At 53.0% G+C, this 18,958-nt stretch overlaps 2 protein-coding genes across 3 annotated transcripts; one reads left to right on the forward strand and one right to left on the reverse strand.

Moving 5' to 3' along the window:
* The first annotated feature begins 1,442 nt into the window (after positions 1-1,442).
* On the forward strand, positions 1,443-18,172 carry LOC119090431 (uncharacterized). 2 transcript variants are annotated; one of them, XM_037213233.1, is made up of 5 exons: positions 1,443-4,440; positions 5,302-5,441; positions 5,683-5,850; positions 6,764-6,978; positions 18,129-18,172. In XM_037213233.1, exons 1-4 carry the CDS (start codon positions 2,847-2,849, stop codon positions 6,941-6,943), a joined length of 2,082 nt encoding a protein of 693 aa, XP_037069128.1. In that variant the 5' UTR covers positions 1,443-2,846; the 3' UTR covers positions 6,944-6,978; positions 18,129-18,172. The 2 variants fall into 2 exon arrangements, with proteins under 2 accessions (XP_037069128.1, XP_037069129.1); XM_037213234.1 differs by lacking the exon at positions 18,129-18,172 and having other exon boundaries at positions 6,764-7,620.
* LOC119090433 (uncharacterized) lies at positions 8,035-16,751 on the reverse strand. The gene is made up of 3 exons (XM_037213235.1): positions 16,648-16,751; positions 10,199-10,336; positions 8,035-9,411 (listed from the first exon to the last, which is right to left on the reverse strand). The coding sequence occupies exons 1-3, from the start codon at positions 16,730-16,732 to the stop codon at positions 9,179-9,181; spliced, it is 456 nt and encodes a 151-aa protein (XP_037069130.1). The 5' UTR covers positions 16,733-16,751; the 3' UTR covers positions 8,035-9,178.
* Positions 18,173-18,958: the final 786 nt, after the last annotated feature.

The following is an 18,958-nucleotide window of genomic DNA, read 5'->3' on the forward strand; positions in this document are numbered from 1 at the left end:
GATGTAACGGCCGTCAATTGGCCCTCAGTCAATGCTGTGCAAGGTACGATAATGTAATCAAGTCATGACTTGTCGGGGAGCCGATTTACTAAACAGAAAAATTGTGTTGTGAGTAGTCTTTTCCACTCAAAACTATACCAACAGTCAGAAGTGGGCTTCTTTCGTCATATCTCCACATGCTTCAATATCTGCAAATGTGAAACATTCTCTTTAAGTCATGAACTACACTGGTACTTTCTAATACAGATACTTACTTAATTCAGGTATTTACGTCGATGCACTGGCGTTTGTTCAAGACCCCCAAATCACTCAAACATTCCCTCCGGCTATATCCGAGTCGTGGTAGTCAGAGCCCGTTGAAATTCGTCGCCGGGACTGGGAGCTGGATTGTTCGCATTCCAGTCCGGTAAGAGGTTCCGCGTTATTGTCCTCGGGAATGCTTCCAGGATCTTTTCTCCAGAAAGTTTAGTGCGACATTTACAACACTGAAGTGAAGTGTGACAGCTATCTGCGGATGCTAGACACGACGGACTAGTTCTTTTGATGACGCCCTTAAATCTCGCCGTGCCTCCGTTTTGTGCTTCCCAAATGAATCGTCCCAACTGCGGTTGTTAGAGCGTTTCATTGCGACAAGACAAACTGCAAATACACCCACGCGCTTCAGCCGCGCAACAGGCGCTGGCTCCAAAGATCCTATCACTGGGCCTTTGTCTGGCTTTTGAGTGGCCCGACATGAACAAGACAAGACACCACCCTCGAGGCAACTCACCTACCCATTCCCTTCTGCTCCGTTTACCTCGGTCCCAACAGATCACATGTTTGGGGGGGTGGGGGGACAGCCGACTGCTGCGGCGCACCGTGCGCCCAGTCTTCGACTGTTACGCACGATTCGTCAGTGCTTTGAGCATATGTTTCCGAGAAAATCATCCCATTTCAGTTTTCGGAAACTGGATATTAAACTACGTTTTTTACATGCAAATGAGAAAAATATTAGCATCTTGTGACAATTTGCTCTTCGTGCATTGCAAAAGCCCATAATGCCCTGCTCATTTCTTTTTTGTGCAATGACGCTTTCAACAATGACATGAAAACACTGTGGTCAGTTTTCCGACCATTTTAACGTATGGGTTTGCCAAGTTATCTTTCAGGTAACCGTGCAGCTGAGCGATTTAAAACTGTCGCAAGGAACTTCAGCACTGACGACAACCCCTATGGCCTAATTTGATGAAAATCCGAGCGATGAGGTTGTAAGACACTTGTCGATTTATCGTGGTATGCCCCAACTGCACCGTTTGCGTGTTAGATAAAAAATTAGAGATCGGTAAAAGGATTTCTCTGAAAATGAGGAGTGGACCTCACGTAACTTGAGTCACGTTAGACTTAAGAAATCATGATCCTGTCGAGTTGGACGCCGAGTCCGACACGTTTGAAGCTGAAACAAATCCACTGTGTTTAAACCGTAAGGAAAGACAGAACACTAGGTACGATTTCACACTTTTCCCACCATCCCGGGATTTAAAATTTATTCTAGCGTGTATGTACTTTATACAAACATAGCATAACATCTGATGTGACCTGTAGGCCAAACTCTAGCAATTAGCATACATTCCAACATCAAGATGATCCCAACTCAATCACGTTTATCCGCGCTTCCACCAGCATGGTGAGATCCTGCGGGGTGGCTCCGACCTCGGAGTCAAAGTGCAACTACGGCAGCCTGGAGCCTGCTTCCACTGGATCTCTCGATGAGGAGGTGCGACGCTCAGACGGCCAGCAGTGGCAGCTATTTCGAGAAACCATGGCCCAAATCAGGCGTACCAACGCCGACCTGCTGGCGATGCGGGAGCAGGCGCAGACCATGGAGGTTCGCCACAGCGAGCCGTGGACGCCAGAGCTAGCGGGACAGGAGCTGCTCCTGGTGGACGAGGAGGCCTGGCAGGAGTACGTGCGTAAGTACCTGTACACCGCGCCGGCGGTGCGGCTGCCCCCCGTCGAGGAGATCGACATCGATAAGCTCGTCACCAGGCTGACAGGGCCGCATGACAAGATGCTGCCGCCACCCGGTCGCACCTGCTACTGCGGATTCTATCCGTCCTTGGACCGGTCTCGGCTGCCGCTCAACCAGCCGCGGCTGAAGGCCCTGACGCCGGGGGCCCGCATCCCAAACACAGTCATCATCCGCATCCTCTGGTGCACGCGCACCCTTCTCGACGTCGAGCACTACCGCAAGCTGGCGAACGAGCGCAGTCTGAGCCGCCAGCGCTGGGAGCCCCTCGAGCGAGACGAATCGGAGGACGGTGAGTGCCTGGCGCGCACGGAGGACCTGGAGGCCACCACTGATCGCCGCCGCCACCGCTACAGGATCGTCTTCCCCGACAACGAGCACGTCGAGGAATGGCCAGGCATCGCCGCCGACGGCGCGAACGCAGCGTCCGTGGATTCAGAGGACGCGGCGATCGCGCGCGAGCGGCAGTGGGGAGCCGGCCGGCACGGTGAGCTGCTCTCCGACGCGGAGGGCGCGCCGGTGCCGCCAGGAGAGGGACACTCGGCGCTGGACGCCACGCTCGCCACCGGCGCTGTGGAAGGTGGCGCACTGGGCGGTGCTGGAGTGGAGCAGCGAGAGGACAGCGCTCCAGGCAAAAGTGCGGCAGGGCTGGGCGAAGGCAGCGCGCCGGGGCGACCTGGTGAAACAGGGTGGCGTGGTGGTAGCGCGGTAGGAGCTGGCAGTGCAGATCAAGGCGCTGAAAAGGAGCAACGTGGGCGTGCGACATCTGGACAGTCTGCAGTTAGCGGGCACAGCGGCGAGGGAAGTGCCCAGAAGGGTCGGGCAGTAGGCCAGAGTCAAGATGAACCAAGAGCTCAAGGTGCGTTCGGTGAAAGCGCTTGTGAAGTCATCGATCGATGCTGACGGTATTGGAAGCGAAGCCGCACCTCAGTACCGCGGGGTGACGAGCGCTGTTCACGATGAAGCACAACGACCGAGTACCGATCTGAACCTCACCCATGACGGGCAAGAGTCGGCTGGAGTTTCCAAAGGTGGCTTCCTCTCCCCAGTCGGCGGATATCAGCAAAGCCCCGCCAGTGAGGCGGCGGTGGCGGACGCCTCGCGCGGGTCTGCGGCCACCACGCCGGCAGCAGACGGAATGGGCAGCCCTCGTCTCCGACATCGTCTGCGGCAGGATCGCAGTCCGTCGCCCCAGCCAGCAACCGAGCGGCAGCAGGCGGACAACCTGAGTCGGCGGACCGCGGCGAAGAACGACGCAGACGGCTCTGACGGAGGCACTAGGACATCAATGTCTGACAGCGAGCATCGGCATACTTCCCGGGCTCGCCCTGATAAGGCAGGCAGCGACGAACGCTACATGGTTGACCAGGATTCTGAAAAGCAAGACGGGTCCACTGGAAAGCATGCCTTGCGAATGGCCAACCGCTACGAAGTCAAAGACCATGTCTGCGAGGATTCCAAAATTCAGCGACTCTCCGTTTCTGATAAACAAGCCAATCAAAATAAGAGAATCAAGCATTTCCCACGCGATCATCATGGTAGGAGAGCAAAATCATTCGGCGATGAAGTTGGAGGAGATATGGACGAGGAGAACCAGCTATCCGTGCAAGCTGGGGGGTTTCAGACGCATTCACCTGACCGCCCAGACCAGTCCGACCGTATACCGGGCGTATTTTATGACGATTCCTCTTATGACAGTTCACAGTCGTCGCATGATTTCGATGAATCCAAGGAGTCCACTTTGCACGACGATGCAAGTGGCGACGGGCATCAGCGCTTTGGTCTGCGGGAAGTGTCGATTACCCCTGAAATAAGAAAGAGTGCCAGCGGCAGCGCCTATGATGGCTCTTTGAATACGGAGGCCATCGAATACATAGAAAAGTTGCAGGAGCAGCCGTGGATCAGAGAACTTATCCCAGGACTGGGCAATCAAACGCTAGGCCCCTGGAATGTTATGGATCATCTCCTCTTACTCCTTCCAAAGCAGCCAGCAGAGATGAAGCGGAGTGTTCTCGCAGAGATCCAGACCATCTTCAGACAGTTCTCACATCGCAAGGTGGAGAAGGTTCTGCACGCCATTCTCACAGCGCTACAAGCCGCCACTGATGACCCAGTCACGCTCGCGGCCGTGCTGGACACGCTGGAAAGCATCGGCCTGCAGATGGACGTGGTGGTGGCCAACATCCTCAGCCTTCTTCCAGGGATGTCGGACGACGCCCGGGAGAGCGTGCTCGTCTTTCTGACACGCCTCGGTCTTGTCGACACTCACCGCAGGATTCTCGCGGAAGCACTCTCCTGGGATCGCAGGCGACATCGACGGACTGGTAAGCAGGCCGTCCACAAAGCTCTGCTGCGGAAAGCTGTCAACTTCATCGGCGTGTGGTCAGAAGCGTTTGAAACCCACTCCAAACTCATCGCCGAGGAAATCAACCAAAGTGAGTATCGTCAGTTGTTTCTTTTCAGGGCTGTTTTTATGCATAACGGTGGCTGTACAGGACTTCTTGAACCCCATTTCCGTCCGGGAAGGGTGTGGCGATTCGGATTCCCTGAGGTGTTCCGCGCAGCATTGGCGCGCTGACTGAGCCAGGCTCTCGAACTTTGGACACTATTCTCAACTTATCGCTGGCGTCGCGTCCGACGATGCCATGTTTATTTTCTTTTTTATGCACGCACCACGGGTAGCTCCGGGACGTTTGCTTGGAGGGAACGTTTTTTGTTCGTTCAATGTAACTGCATTCACCGTGGCTCCGATGCGAGCATTACCTAGAAAGATTTTCTGTTTCAACAGCCAACACGTGCCAGTGCATAACTGTGAACATTCAAATGCTACGGGCGGATTCAGGGATAGGGACCTTTTTGTCCCTCATACTCAGTGCGTGGATACCTCTATGGAGCATAAGCATGCACATGGCTAGGGTGCGTTTTAGGGGGGAGGTTTACAGTATGAGCGTCTTCCGAACAGCAGCTGGCTGACGATTTGGTATTCCGGTACAAACCACGTCCGTTTATGTTCCGCCGAAGGAGTTCATATTTTACACAGACGGGATGCTCATGCTGTGATTGTCCTGGCTCGATCCTAAAGGCCATTGCAAACATGTCGCTTGCTTCATTCGTCACATATGACAATTACTGCAGTTTGTCGGCCGAGTCAGAGCTACATGTTGATGCATACCATCGAGTTCGCATCTTGTTTTACACCGTATTGTTTATGGAGCGCAGGGTCAGCCTCAGGCTTTTGAAAGTGGCGCATATATGCTTACAGACTGGACCAAAACATCTGCTGTTTAAACTTTCAGGGAAAATGCAAGCAGTGGTAAAGTTGAATATTATCAAGATCTTACAGAACTATGAACCGCAATGCGTCTATGAAACATCTGACGGCATAAATGTCAGCTTAAGAAGTCCTGCCAGCGCTGATCGACTACAAAACCCAGGGGTAAAACAACCTTTTATTCATGGCCAATAGTTTCTTTCAACAATGTTACTTACGGTCGCTCTTCTCAATGATATCCCACTCAGTGCTTGCCACCCTCCGGCCGCTTCAAGATAACGTTCGCACTAAAAAAGACAGGTGTCCTCAATTTATTTTCTAGCGATCTTGACGTTCTCCATTTTGTAGGAGAAAGCACAGCATTGCACGCTGGCGCATTAACTCAAGGCAGCGGCCGCTGTCTCAGGTAATCGAGGCGCTGAACTATTTCGTCGAGCTGACCGATGACGAAGGTATCGAGCGGCCGGCGCAGCCCAGCAGTCCGCACAGCGAGCCGGCAGTCGTCGACCCGCTGCAGTGGAGACGGCGCAACTTTGACATCCTGGTGCCGCCCAGCCAGACGCCGGCCCTGCAGGTCAGCCCGAGTCACGGGCGGCACGGCCTGGACGGGGACTGGCCGGACAGTTACACGAGTCTTCTGGCGGACGGACAAGCCGGAGTCGCGGTGTCGTCCTTACATGACACCGCGGTTTGAGTGGGGACGGACCTCAGGCGCCGGCGTGCGGGGCGTGACAACCAGTCATCGGCCCAGACCTTCTGGTGATGACTTCAACGCCTGGCCACTGCGTGTAGCGCATCGGTTCTGAGTGTTAGGCGTTTTATGAGGCGTGAGCCTACGTTTTATTGTTGTCACTGGTGATTCCTGTAATCGCCTGTTAGCCGAAAGCGACTTACACAAACCGAAACGGTAACGCGACCTTACCCGACTGAATGAAAATGTAACCGATTTCGAGGCCGATTCCAGCTCTACCAAGAATCGGCCACAGACATACTGCCTATCATCTGGCTGGTGCTGTCCCCACACGTGGGGACAGCACCAGCCAGATACTGCGAGGTCGGTGGCCGGTTCTGAAGCAGCGGTGCGTGGACAGCACCAGCCATGTAGCGAGAAGCATGACCGTGGCAGATTCCTGGTAGAGCTGGAATCGGCCTGGACCCGCCACCGACTGAGCGACCGGCGTCTGCTGTGGCCACATCTGGCGTCCCCATGACCTTCTCGTAGCGGCCCGCTTCAGCTACTGCCAAGCCAGGGAGTCGGGTCAATGCGTTAGTATTAAGAAATATGTAAACCCGCTGACACCGAGGTGCTAATATCCCTGGCTGCGCCCAGCTGTTAGACGAGAGCACTTGCACCTGACGGGGCTTCTCGTGTGATGCAGAAGGGCGAACCCGCATCTCCTGACCACACTTAACTGCAGCCGAGACAGCCGGCTGACCAGACCTGACCGTGCCGCTCCCTGACCTGACCTGACCTGACCTGACCCCAGGGAAACCGGCCGCTGCGGGCGGGCGTGCTGTGGCCGACCTCGCTGGTGACGCACCACCCGCGCCGGCCGGGCCTGGCGCTGCTGCCGTGGCCCACTGTCACCGTGGGTATCACCCTGCGCATCGCCGACAAGTACTACCGGGCCGCGCCGCCGCCGGCAGCCGCCCTCTGGATGTCTTGACATGGGCCAGGACAAGCGGGCGCGGCTGGGGGCCTGTGGAACATGTGGGGGTCCAGATGCGGGCCAGTTAAGGATGAATCATGGGTCCGGATGGAGGCCAGGTGGGGATGTGTGCGTCCGGAGGACCCAACGGAAGACGTTTAGGTCTGTCTGGGGCCAGAGCGAGGTGTGTGGGTCTGGTTGCGACAGCGATGGGTGTGCGGGTCCTCCTCAGACACAGAGGACTGGAAGCCACATGCAGACTAGCATGTTTGGCTGGAACCCAGCGAGCGCAGAAAGGTGTGTTCGTCTGTCAGGCGCTGAAGCTTCGCCTTAGTCAGGCATCCCCGGTCGCTGTGGAGCTTCGCGAGTCGCTCACTGCCGGAGAGCTTTCGATGTCGCTCAAAGCAGGGGAGCCAGAAGCCAATAACAGCTGTTAATACTGTTGGTATCTGCGTTGAAGGCTTGCTGTCGTCTGACCGATACATTTGGCCACGACTTCTGAAAAGAATCCCATGGCAAATATTTGTGAAACAACTACCGAGTTGTGAGACCAACATGCGCACTTAAGGGATGCTTGCGGGCTATAGGTGAGGCTGCAAGCGTCTATACTACGGTGTATGTGCGACGCATGTGCGCAAACATACATTTATTACAAGACAACGAGCATGCTATTCAGAATTAAACGCTGTTGTTCCGGACGATTTTGTACGAGCTGATCGTTGTTTGTCGTCCTTTATATCAGATGCATTTGATTCTGCGACGTCGGACGCTCGCATCTCGTTTTCTTTTGCAATGACTCACATCTGTGTGTACAACACGCATATCTAATCGTCGTTTGATTCATAGCATTGTTACTTAGTTAAATAATCAGGTCACTACACATTAGTGTCAACTGAAAGGAGCCGGGTTGAACCGAAACATATTTTGCAACTTCACCTGAGTTGTACATGCTTTCATGGGAATGCAACTAAGACAAGACACGACATAGTGCCACTTTTACCAGACAATTGGCATAACTGATTATTTTGAACTCGTTTCTTTGCTATCAAACGGCACGCTGGTTCCTCCAAGTTTTAATATGGATTGCTGAAACATGAAAAGACGCAGTATGTATTGTGTGTTGTATTACGTCAATGGATTCACGCACGGCACATATACTAACAGCAATGCAAGTCTTAACAACCCCGCCAAAGACCTACAAGGTATGTTCTAATTGAGGTAGACGAACTTGCTCTTGCCTTCGCATGGATAGAAGATGGGGACATGCGCAGGGTATCGATTGCAATTAACATTGTAATGAATGAAATGAAATAATAAATGAAATCAAGGGGCTGCCGAGCAAGAAGTGACAGTCTGATGTTGCTTCAAAACAGTGCTTAACCATGAGGTCCTTAATTGATGTGTTCAAAGGTCTTCTGGCTCGAAAAGGGTATAAGTCAAGATACCAACGAATGTTTGGATGCCATTTTTATGGTCTTGGGCGCGGGCTTCTGGTTCCTCAGATTAGCAGGTGCTTGATCATCGTGAAGGAAAAAGTCGCGGACCAGGGCAAATCCGTTCTAGGTTGACCTGTTCAGCGCCGTCAGTGACGGGTGTAGGTTGGCTGTGTGCCTCATTTTCTTCCTTTTCTCTTCCCACTCTACCCACTTACATATGACTAACGCAGACAATTCGTGACCCCAGCTTTACCTGTTCTTATCGTTACTCATCCTCCAGCCTGCAAGTGTTTAGCCGCAAACGAGTCAGTTCATTTGGCATGGAGATCATCTATCTACTCGCAAGTGTAATGTCTTGCATAAATGTGGTGATTCAAATATTCCGACATGGTCAACATCAATGCTGTTCAAATTGGTAGAATATGGTATTAGCAGATTCTTTGCTATCTGGCTTCATTCACACAGCTAGTATTATGGTGCGGTTTGGCATATTTTGCTGCCATCTAGGGTGACATCGATGGTGACAATGTGATTCGAGTGACATCAATGTCTACGTTAAAATACTTTCGATTGTTCCTTATGTGCAGTGATGGATGTGTCCGCGAGATGTGACGATGGTGCAAAGCTGAGGATCAGAGACAAATTCCAGCCACATACAGCAGCTTGAAAAGCTGATAAACGTCAATGCACCTTTTACCCGATTTGAGCTTTCCCCGCCATTGCGAGCGAATCGCCTGCAGCGTTCTGAAGTTTTGCTGCCCGCTCGCTGGCCGACGGGATGATGCTTCAGATTCTCGACCGGACGCCGATCAGGCTATCACAACATCTGTATGAGGATGGAGAGCAAAATAACGGCAGCCACAGCTCCGGCCAGCGTTCGCCGGCGCTGAGCTGATGAGGCGTTACAGCCGCTCTCCTCGCAGCAGTGAACACACTCGACGTTTGGTCGCGAGGTGTCGCACTGATCCAGCCCCAGCGCAGAGGTGGCGCCACCGTCCAGCCAGCACTTGCCGAGCGTGCAGTCCTTGATGATTGTTTTGACGCCTCCTCCTGCGAGAAATTGATCAGGTGGCGCTCGTCTCACGAAAATCGACTCGGGTTATTCGATGGTAACAAAGACTCGAGGAATGACTGCTGGTCTACCGCACTCTACCGCACTCTACCGGTAAGCGGGCACCTCTCTTCCAGAGGTGTACGACGAGGACTCCTCTGGATGAGTCCAGCCACATCGTAAGAAAACGGTTTCTGAACGTCTAGATCAAAATGCTGTCGCTTTTGGAAAAGCAGCAGCATCATTCTTTGTTGTGTGATTTGATTATGTCGCTGAGTAAGCCCCGAAGGACTTGGACGTATCAGTGGTGAAACACACTACTCTCAGTGTTCCCAGTGCGAGCATTTCTCTGCTGAGTATTGATCTTATTACGCCGACTGAAGCATGCTATCAACAATGAAACATCGTGTTTTTTATGAACAAACAATAGTTTTAAATGCAGGTACTGATGCAGTACAGATCATCTATCATTTTTGCCAACCGTCATTTTACGAGGCAGCTGAAATCGGAAGGAAAGAGGAAGCGTAAGCTTCACAACTTGAATTACACCAGACTATAAAACACTTGTAACAACCACAGACCCTGTATTCCTCCCTAACAAAAGACCCAACGGGTATTTTCGTCTGCATCGCATCCAACATTGCTAACGTTACAAACAAGAGGACAGTACAGTCGGGTGCGGCTGAACGTGAACGCTGCCGCGGCCCGCTGACAGGTGCAACACATCCTCCTGCTGTGACCACCTCTCGACCCGGCCGGCTACGGCGCGGCGCTGAGCGCGGGCACCTCGTCTGCGGATCGTGGTCCTACAGCGGTCGTACGCCTGGTCCGTCGGACAGGGCAGCGGCTCCCCGCACTGTAGGTTGTCGGTCACGTTGCACTGGTAGCAGGCCAGGCCGGGGTTGCTGGCGCCGGCCACGCCACCTGTCGGCGTGAGTGAAAATGACAACTGGCGCTTTGGCATAGGAGCGGGGCGTAGGCAAAATGCGCATATCCTTCGCTTTTTGTCGCAAGTATCCCCGCAATAAGAACAATTATATATGCATGTCTGATTCCAAGTGGCAAGCTTGCACGTCGTTGGAAAATAAGCAGGTTTGACATCGTTTCAAAGTCATCAAAGCCACTAGCCCATAAAGTCACAGATTGGAAAAGTAGGGAACGGTGCGTGAAAATTGACGAAACAAACGCGCATTATGGATAACCCATCACGACTGAACATCAGATCGTGGTGTCTTCGGGTTTCTTTAATCGTGATTGCACTTGCCGTGTTGACAATATCTAACTCAATTTTATTTTCATTTTCGCGAGGAGATCGGTTGCAAAAATGACCTGAACAATTTGAAATGGGTAAGATGCCGCATGTTTTACTTGAACTTGTCCTGACAGATCTGAAGTAATATCACACAATTTGCAAGCAGGAAAACTTGTTTTGGTTTCCAGCAATAATCCAGATTGGTGCCTATTGGTTTGATCGTTTCTAGCATAAGAACAAGACAGATCTTCCTCGCCTCCCTTCAGCGGTGAAGGATTTGCGGGAGCGCTCCCGTACCCAGAGCTGGATATGAGCTTGGCAGCACCCGGGGTGACACTGACCCGGTGATGGTGTCATTCACGGCGCTGGTGACGCGTGTCAGGTGATGCGCCGTGTGACATGTGATGTTTATGTAATGCGTGTCGCGTATGGTTTGTCACCCCGTGCCTCGTTTGTGGTTTTTCGTGTGATGTGTCTAGTGTGTCGCATTGTGTGTGTGTGTTGTGTTGCGTGTCACTCGTAGCTTGGGCTGTGTCGTGCGGCGTACTGTGTGTGTGGCGCGGAGTGCTGTGCGTGGTGCGGCGTGCGGCGTGTTGTGTGGAGCCATGTGTGTCATGCGCGTGTGTCGTGGATGTGTGTCGTATGTGATGCATAATGTATTGCGTGTCGTGTACTCCATGATGTATTTTAGGTCATGCTTATCTTATAGTACGTGTCGTGTATAGTGTGTCGTGCAGTGTGTGTCGTGTAGAGCGTGTCGTATAGTGCGCGCCATGTGGTAATGGACGTGAGGTGCGTGTCGTGTAGTGCATGCTACGTGGTGCGTGACGTGCAGTGCATGTGTCGTGTGATGTGTGCCGTGCGAGATGTGTCGTATACTCCTCGATGTGTTTCAGGTGATGTTTGTCATGTAGCGTGTGTCGTTTAGCGCGTGTCGTGTACTATGTGTCGTGTAATGCGTGTCGTGTCGTGTGTATCTTGTTGTGTGTGTCGTGTAGTGTGTGTCGTGTAATGTGTGTCAGTGCAGTGTGTTTCGTGCAGTGCGTGTCGTATAGTGCGTGCCGTATAGTGCGTCGCATGCGGTGCGTCGCAGATGGTACGCCGCAGTACTGTACTGTGTACTGTATGTCTTGCGTCGTGGCTGATATGACGTGTGACATGTTGTGTGCATCAGGTGGCGTGTGTTGTAAACTGTGGTTCACGTGTTGCGTGCCATAAGCCACTTTCTCACGAGTAGGTGCCCGTGGGAAAAATATTTTTCGTGACGTCACAAGACCAGCGTTATTCAGACGATTCTCATCGGGCCTGATAACGAAAGAGACCCGCAGGCCTAAACTAAATACCACTAGACACATTTGAAACGGTGTAGCGAAAACTACCGGTTGCCAGATGGAATCGAAAAGGAAATTGGACGGAACCGGAACCCAAGCGTTAGGGCCCATCTGACATCATTTGGACCCGACCCGGAGGCACAGGTTGGAACAAACCGGCACAGATCGCATCCTAATCAGTTTCTTGGGACCCAGACCAGCCCCGAACGGAATCATACCAAAACAATGTACATCTATTTCGTACGTGCTACACCCGACTACCACAGCCTGGTTTCAAACCAACGCAAAGTGCAACATCAGTCGTATTCGGCATTCGGTTCTACACCCAACTCCGTTCTTCACAACCCATTGGAAGCCTATGCCTTACCGATGATGTCACGGCCCAAGCCCATTCCCTACTCGGCCGAGAGGCGGAGTAAGTGCGCTTATTCACAAATAAGTTGGCGGTGCTGACCTAGCAGCGCATGGCAACGATCGACGCTCTGTTGACGGGCTTGCATGTTCAGCAAACAGACAGGCCTCACTCTCGTGTGGAGAGTGGTATATACATACATGCACACACACACACACACACACACACACACACACACACACACACACACACACACACACACACACACACACACACACACACACACACACACACACACACACACACACACACACACACACACACACACACACACACAACACACACACATATATATATATATATATATATATATATATATATATATATATATATATAACTATCTATCTATATCTTATCTAGATCAAGTCCTGTATTACATCGTCATAATATTTTATTATATCATTTGTTTTACTTTTTATTAATGTTATTCTTATCTTATATTATATAAATGCAATACTGATGTATTTAGGTACACATCCCTGGCCAATAATAGTGATTCCAATTATATTCGAATGCTGGGTTCTACATATTGACATGGGGCTGAACCAGCTGATTCTAATTGTGTCCATATTTGAAATAAAGATGCTCCCTATCGGTGTGTATCTTTAACGTCACCTCAGTGGACAGTGAGCGAAGCTCGGGTCGCAAGTCAATGAGGAACTGGGCTCGGCTGGACCCGAGCCTGCCACAGGAGTGACGTGAGTAAAAGACCAGCTTGGTTAAACTCGAGCCTGCCACAGTAGCGGCGTGAGTAAAAGACAAGCTCGGTTGGACTCGAGCCTGCCACAGGAGTGACGTCAATAAAAGACAAGCTCGGTTGGACTCGAGCCTGCCACAGGAGTGACGTGAGTAAAAGACCAGCTTGGTTAAACTCGAGCCTGCCACAGTAGCGGCGTGAGTAAAAGATAAGCTCGGTTGGACTCGAGCCTGCCACAGGAGTGACGTCAATAAAAGATAAGCTCGGTTGGACTCGAGCCTGCCACAGGAGTGACGTCAAAGAAAGATAAGCTCGGTTGGACTCGAGCCTGCCACAGGAGTGACGTTAGGGAAAGACAAGCTCGGTTGGACTTGAGCCTGCCACAGGAGTGACGTCAGTAAAAGACAAGCTCAGTTGGATTTGAGGCTGCCACAGGAGTGACGTCAGTAAAAGACAAGCTCGGTTGGACTCGAGCCTGCCACAGGAGTAACGTCAGTAAAAGACAAGCTCGGCTGGACTCGAGCCTGCCACAGGAGTGACGTCAGTAAAAGACAAGCTCAGTTGGACTCGAGCCTGCCACAGGAGTGACGTCAATAAAAGACAAGCTCGGTTGGACTCGAGCCTGCCACAGGAGTAACGTCAGTAAAAGACAAGCTCGGCTGGACTCGAGGCTGCCACAGGAGTGACGTCAGTAAAAGACAAGCTCAGTTGGACTCGAGCCTGCCACAGGAGTGACGTCAGTAAAAGACAAGCTCGGTTGGACCCGAGCCTGCCACAGGAGTGACGTCAGTAAAAGACAAGCTCCGCCGGTGCGTTCCGCCCAAGCGCAGCGGCAGGAGCTAAACGGATTTTACAGGCTCCCCTCCAGAGGTGGAATTTAGTCTCATGCATTTATTTCAACTGCAAATCGGTCAGGACTATTCTACAGCTACGCCACTACTAATGAAATTATCCATCTAGGTTGTTTCTAGCGTCAGCACGTACGCAGTTTTCAATATTTGACAAATAAAATTGGCACGCCATTAAGGCCATTGTCAAATGCTGCCGTGCGAACCACTTGATTTCATCAGTAAGGGCAGATAGCGCACTCTATGTGTTCAACAATCTAAAGCTCTAGCGGAAAAGGCTATAAATGTCATAGTAAAAACTCTTAGTGTTCGTATTACATGACAGAGGCAGTGAAGCAGCTAGTTGTGGTGAGACCTTAGACACGGACAGCGTTACGTGAGCTGATTCCTGTGGAAAGCAGGCGGTGGCATTACCGCGAACTTTGGAACGCTTTTTCTGTGCGGATAAGGCGATGTCCAAACAAAATGCTGCTTTCAATGGACTTTTGCCACCTAGGCCTACCTATTTCTGGAACTAGCCAGTCTTAATGGGAAAACGCCCAATCCAATCCGAAAAAAACGTAATCCGCTGAAACTGTTGCAACCATGTAGCTGAGTTACCGAGACCACCATACCACCGGCCAAAGTAGGGCTACGCGCTGAGTTACCGCCATCATCAGCTAGATTAGCACCGGCATCGACCAGCCATTCGGCCCACTCCCGGGGGCCTAATGACTGGAACAATGTGGCGTGCGCACGAGACGAGGAGAGTCGGCACCAGCGCCAGCCGGCGGCGTCAGGAAATGCTCCGCCCTGTCGCAGGAAGACGACCCGGAGATGGCCCGAGCTTCCGACGGATGTCGCACCATCGCGCCACTTGTCGACGCCGGGCAGCGACCTGTGCAGAGCACATTCAGGCTGCTGGGATGGCGGGAAGGGCGGCGCACGAGGAACGTTCGCGTTACGCATGGTATCAACCTCTGCATATGCTGCACACTTCTCTGCCTTTTGTTTCCTTAGGAAAGACATGTGATAATCCATGCGGCCTTCGTCCTCCCTGTGCGACGAAGCAGCTCGTACTCCAAGCGCTCCGTGTTCTGTGTGGGGCACATTGCGTGCCATTCGCACACCTTATGTGATAGTTGTTAGTCAGGAATGCGTGCTGCGTGGTATCGGATTGCACATAGCAAAAATGATATCAACCAGTATTGAGTGCGGCGTACGTCACATCATGGGATAAGCTAAGAGCACTCATTGTTGGATGAAGAAAAACTGGACGACAGATAGCTTTGCTACGATGACTGTATCGATTACAATGGGTATAATGCGCATTAGAGAGCGCATTCCCCGGGGACCGAGCACATTCTGTTTTCCATTTACCTGCCTCTGAACCCGAGTCAGCCCCACCTCCCGGGAGCCAGCGCGACACGCTGCGCTCTCATGCAATCCTCCAGGGGCAACAGGTCATGGAGCACAGACCGGCACTGCGCCGCGGGATCAATAGCAGCCGCGACGACCGCTGCCCGGGACGTTACCGGGAGCGCGGCGGGACTGTGTTCGGCGCCGCCGACGACCGCTGCCCGTGATGTTACCGGGAGCGCGGCGGGACTGTGTTCGTCTCCGCCCGACGACCGCGCCCCCCTGCGGGACTGCGTTCGGCGCCGCCGGCGAGCGCTGCCCGTGATGTTACCGGGAGCGCGGCGGGACTGTGTTCGGCGCCGCCGGCGGCTTTGTCGGCCCATTTGGCGACGGCCAACGGCCGGCCGAGTATGTGCAGCCGAAGGCTATCAAGTTGACCGCCGCAAGGCTGTGATTGGCCGTCCCCATGAGTCGTATTCAGTGGCGCACCCAGGAGGGCAGGGGGGGGGGAGAGTGAATGGGCTTTAAGTAACCTGAACGTGACGCTGGTCCCCACATTGGCTGCGGTACCGCAGCGTCGTATTGGTCGCGATATGACCAAATTAAAACGGCGACTCGCTATTTGATCGGTGTTCTTTACCACGGCCTATATGAAACGAGGCCTTTGCCTGTCTTCCATATTCTTAAGTTTTGGTGCACTTAGAGGCAGAGTTTCGTACGTTAGTCCTGGAGGTAACCGAGCGGCCTAAGCCTCGAATGTTCAGTTCAATGTCAGCAGTGTGGAGTACGGACACATTCCACTCGCTAATGTGCAACCATTCCATCTACGTTGGTATGACACTGTGAAATGCTGCGATAATTGTCACATAAATGAACAATAAAGCTTGCTCATGTGCCACAGAATGTCGACACGCTCGCCGCTCGCACCACTCACAGTGTCCGAGCTGCCAATGTGGGTACATTTCGACGTAAGCATCTTTCACGTAAATATGCTCGGGCCCAGCTGCCTCCAGGCATGAGCCGAGTTTGCCGGGAGCAACCCTCCGGACGAATGATAACGCCGCTGGTGCGCCATGCCGACCAGAGGAAGAACAGGCAACACAAAAAAGGTAATTAGTGTGCTAGAATGCCGTAAGATTTTGTAATGAGGTCGCAGTTGCACTGAGGGAGGGATTCCGGTGCATCGTTCATGGGTGGAGCTGTGACCTCAAATGTGTACCTGAATGCAATCTGAACACCTGTACGCTATTGCCCAACGTTAGTAGCAGCATGCGTAAAAAGCTTTTATAAGTACTCCAACCCCAGAGCCTAGCAGTGCCAGACGCAGCCGTCAGCGGTTGCTGCCTCACCCACCTACCTGAGCCGAGCAGGAGGGGGCCAGCAGCCAGCAGCAGCAGCAGCAGCAGCAGCGGCAGCGGTGGCGCCGCCCGGCCGGCCGGCATGGCTCTTGCGGAGATTACCTCGGGGCACTGGCGCCGGCCAGCGGCGGCCCGGCCAGCCGTCGGCGGCTGCCGCAGGCGCAGACGGCGGCCGGGCCAGGCGGGCCGCGCCCGGGGCGGGGCAGGCAGAGTGGGCGGTGCGGCGGGGAGTCAGAGGGAGGGAGGGAGGGACGTGGAGGGAGGGAGGGAGGGAGGGAGGGAGAGAGGGGAGAAAGAGAGAGAGAGAGAGGGAGATCGGAGGAGTGGTGGAGGTAGTAGGGCAGGGGAAAATCAAAGCCCGACATATTTGAATGCATGAGTGGTAAGCCGCATGCATGCAAACGCTTCATTGCCTCTGCATGCATTACGCCTCCCCATGATGACAACCTACATATGGGGGTTGCCTAAAATTGGATAATTATGTTTTTAATTATATCTTTGTGAAACATTACGCATAAAGATAAAATAGTACTGCCAAAATTAATTATCATAGAATTAGGAGAACTGATAAAACCAGGAGAACGGAGAGACAGATGAATTGGTAGTTCGGCTACATGCCTTTATCGAAACAAGCATGAGTAGTGAATAGTATGGGTGTGAGTACGAATAGAGAGTATTGTTGCTAATATCCATTCCGGTAAAGGTAGGCAGCTGAAATAGCAATGCATTTGTCACTCCTTCTCCTGATTGCTCAACGAGGAATTAGGCTAACAGTAACGTCTTTTCTATAAGACCGGATACTGCTAGCTGCACATGCACGGAGCAAATGACTGGCAACCTTACAGACAAATATCCGGACCAAATATCGAGCAATCAACACTATATGAACTATCGAGGAGCTCGAAAGCTCATGCACTCAGCCGCATTGACAGCTGAGACTGTATACCACACGTTCAGATCGTGCTCAGGTACTACGCTTCTTGACACTGATACGGAAGGCATAAAGCGTTTCTCCGGCGCATGAAGACACTTTCCTAAAAACTTGCTCGATGTCCCCCAAGCGAGCTACCCCGCGCAGTGGTGACATGCTCGTGCGCTTGATATATGTGTGTATCATTGTGCAAGGAAAACAAAAGCAGAAAAGAACAAAAAGAGTAGCTTTTTCTGCTATTGCTAGTCTGGCATTGCACAGCGAGCGACATGATGTGGTTGACTACGTAAAGTAAACGAAAGGAAAGAGAACGGCATAAATGTGTTTGTTTTCAAACTGGGTCTTCAGCAGCGCTGCTTTTTCTTTTTGGGGCGAAATCGATAAGCTTACCGACCCACGGCGAACTATGGTTTTGAAATGATGGATACGTGTACACTTTGACAGCCAGAACCAGGCCAATGTTATTACTCTTCGAAACTCTGCATGCTTCCAAATGCTACCGCTTTTTTTTGCCAGCGCATGCCTTACCATCTCTACCCTCGTTGGCAGCCTCACCCCTTCCCTTCCCGACGTCGATGTCGCCACAGCGGCCAGCGCTTCTGGCGGTGCGTGGCTGTCAGTGCCGGGCTGACGGACGAGCGCGGACGTGAGTGAACGCCCCCGCTGCACAGGTGAACGTCCCGCAGGAAGTGAAGCACGGCCTGCAGCGATCGTACTACACCGGCCGGACGCACCTCGAATGGCTGTCCGGTCCGTGAAGCCACGCGTCGCCTGGACAGGTGCCGAGCACTTACGCGGCAGGACAAAAACCCGCGCGCGCCCGTCATCGCTCGGCCACGTGCAAAAAACGTTTGCGCAAGGTCGCTGATGTCTTTCTCGAGCAGCCAGCCGCGATCTGCCGGCAAAAAGGCCGGCGGCGGCTGTTTCGTCGTCACCTGCCGCGCCCGACTCAAGGGCGGTGCCTTCCTCCGCCGTTCCAGGCGCGGCGGCCAGCTGAAGCGCGGCGCCGGCATTCCCCCCCGCGCAAAAAAAAAAACGGCGCGCCGGCCGTGCCGGCAGGTGCGGAGGGGCGTCCGCGGTGGACCGCTACTGTTGTGGCCGACTGCGAGGCAGGGTCTGCACTGGTGCACTGCTGGATGGCCCGCGAGGGTCGCGCCGGTGCCAGCGGACGACAGTGGTGACGTCACGTCGCATGGAGGGGGGGGGGGGGGGCGTGATAAGACTGACCGGCCGCCGAGAGTGCTCCAGAAGTCGATAGCCCAGCTTGCTTTGGGTCTGAGGCTCCTGTAACACTGGTTCCGCCAATAAAGCAGCCCGCAAGGATTATGTCATGTTTGTGCGTTGCTGAAAAAGTAACGGAGTGCCGCGACCCGATGCGA

The sequence above is a fragment of the Pollicipes pollicipes genome, unplaced genomic scaffold (assembly GCF_011947565.3).
Source record: "Pollicipes pollicipes isolate AB1234 unplaced genomic scaffold, Ppol_2.1 Scaffold_3087;HRSCAF=3621_pilon_pilon_pilon, whole genome shotgun sequence".
Classification (NCBI taxonomy): domain Eukaryota; kingdom Metazoa; phylum Arthropoda; class Thecostraca; order Pollicipedomorpha; family Pollicipedidae; genus Pollicipes; species Pollicipes pollicipes.

Coding starts and splice junctions, on each gene's coding strand:
- LOC119090431 (XM_037213233.1), top strand. CDS start 2,847: ATGAACCAAGAGCTCAAGGTGCGTTCGGTGAAAGCGCTTGTGAAGTCA. Junction 4,441..5,301: donor CGCCGAGGAAATCAACCAAA/GTGAGTATCGTC, acceptor TTAAACTTTCAG/GGAAAATGCAAGCAGTGGTA. Junction 5,851..6,763: donor GCCAGACGCCGGCCCTGCAG/GTCAGCCCGAGT, acceptor ACCTGACCCCAG/GGAAACCGGCCGCTGCGGGC.
- LOC119090433 (XM_037213235.1), bottom strand. CDS start 16,732: ATGCCGGCCGGCCGGGCGGCGCCACCGCTGCCGCTGCTGCTGCTGCTG. Junction 10,337..16,647: donor CCCCCTCCTGCTCGGCTCAG/GTAGGTGGGTGA, acceptor TCACGCCGACAG/GTGGCGTGGCCGGCGCCAGC. Junction 9,412..10,198: donor GACCACGATCCGCAGACGAG/GTGCCCGCGCTC, acceptor AATTTCTCGCAG/GAGGAGGCGTCAAAACAATC.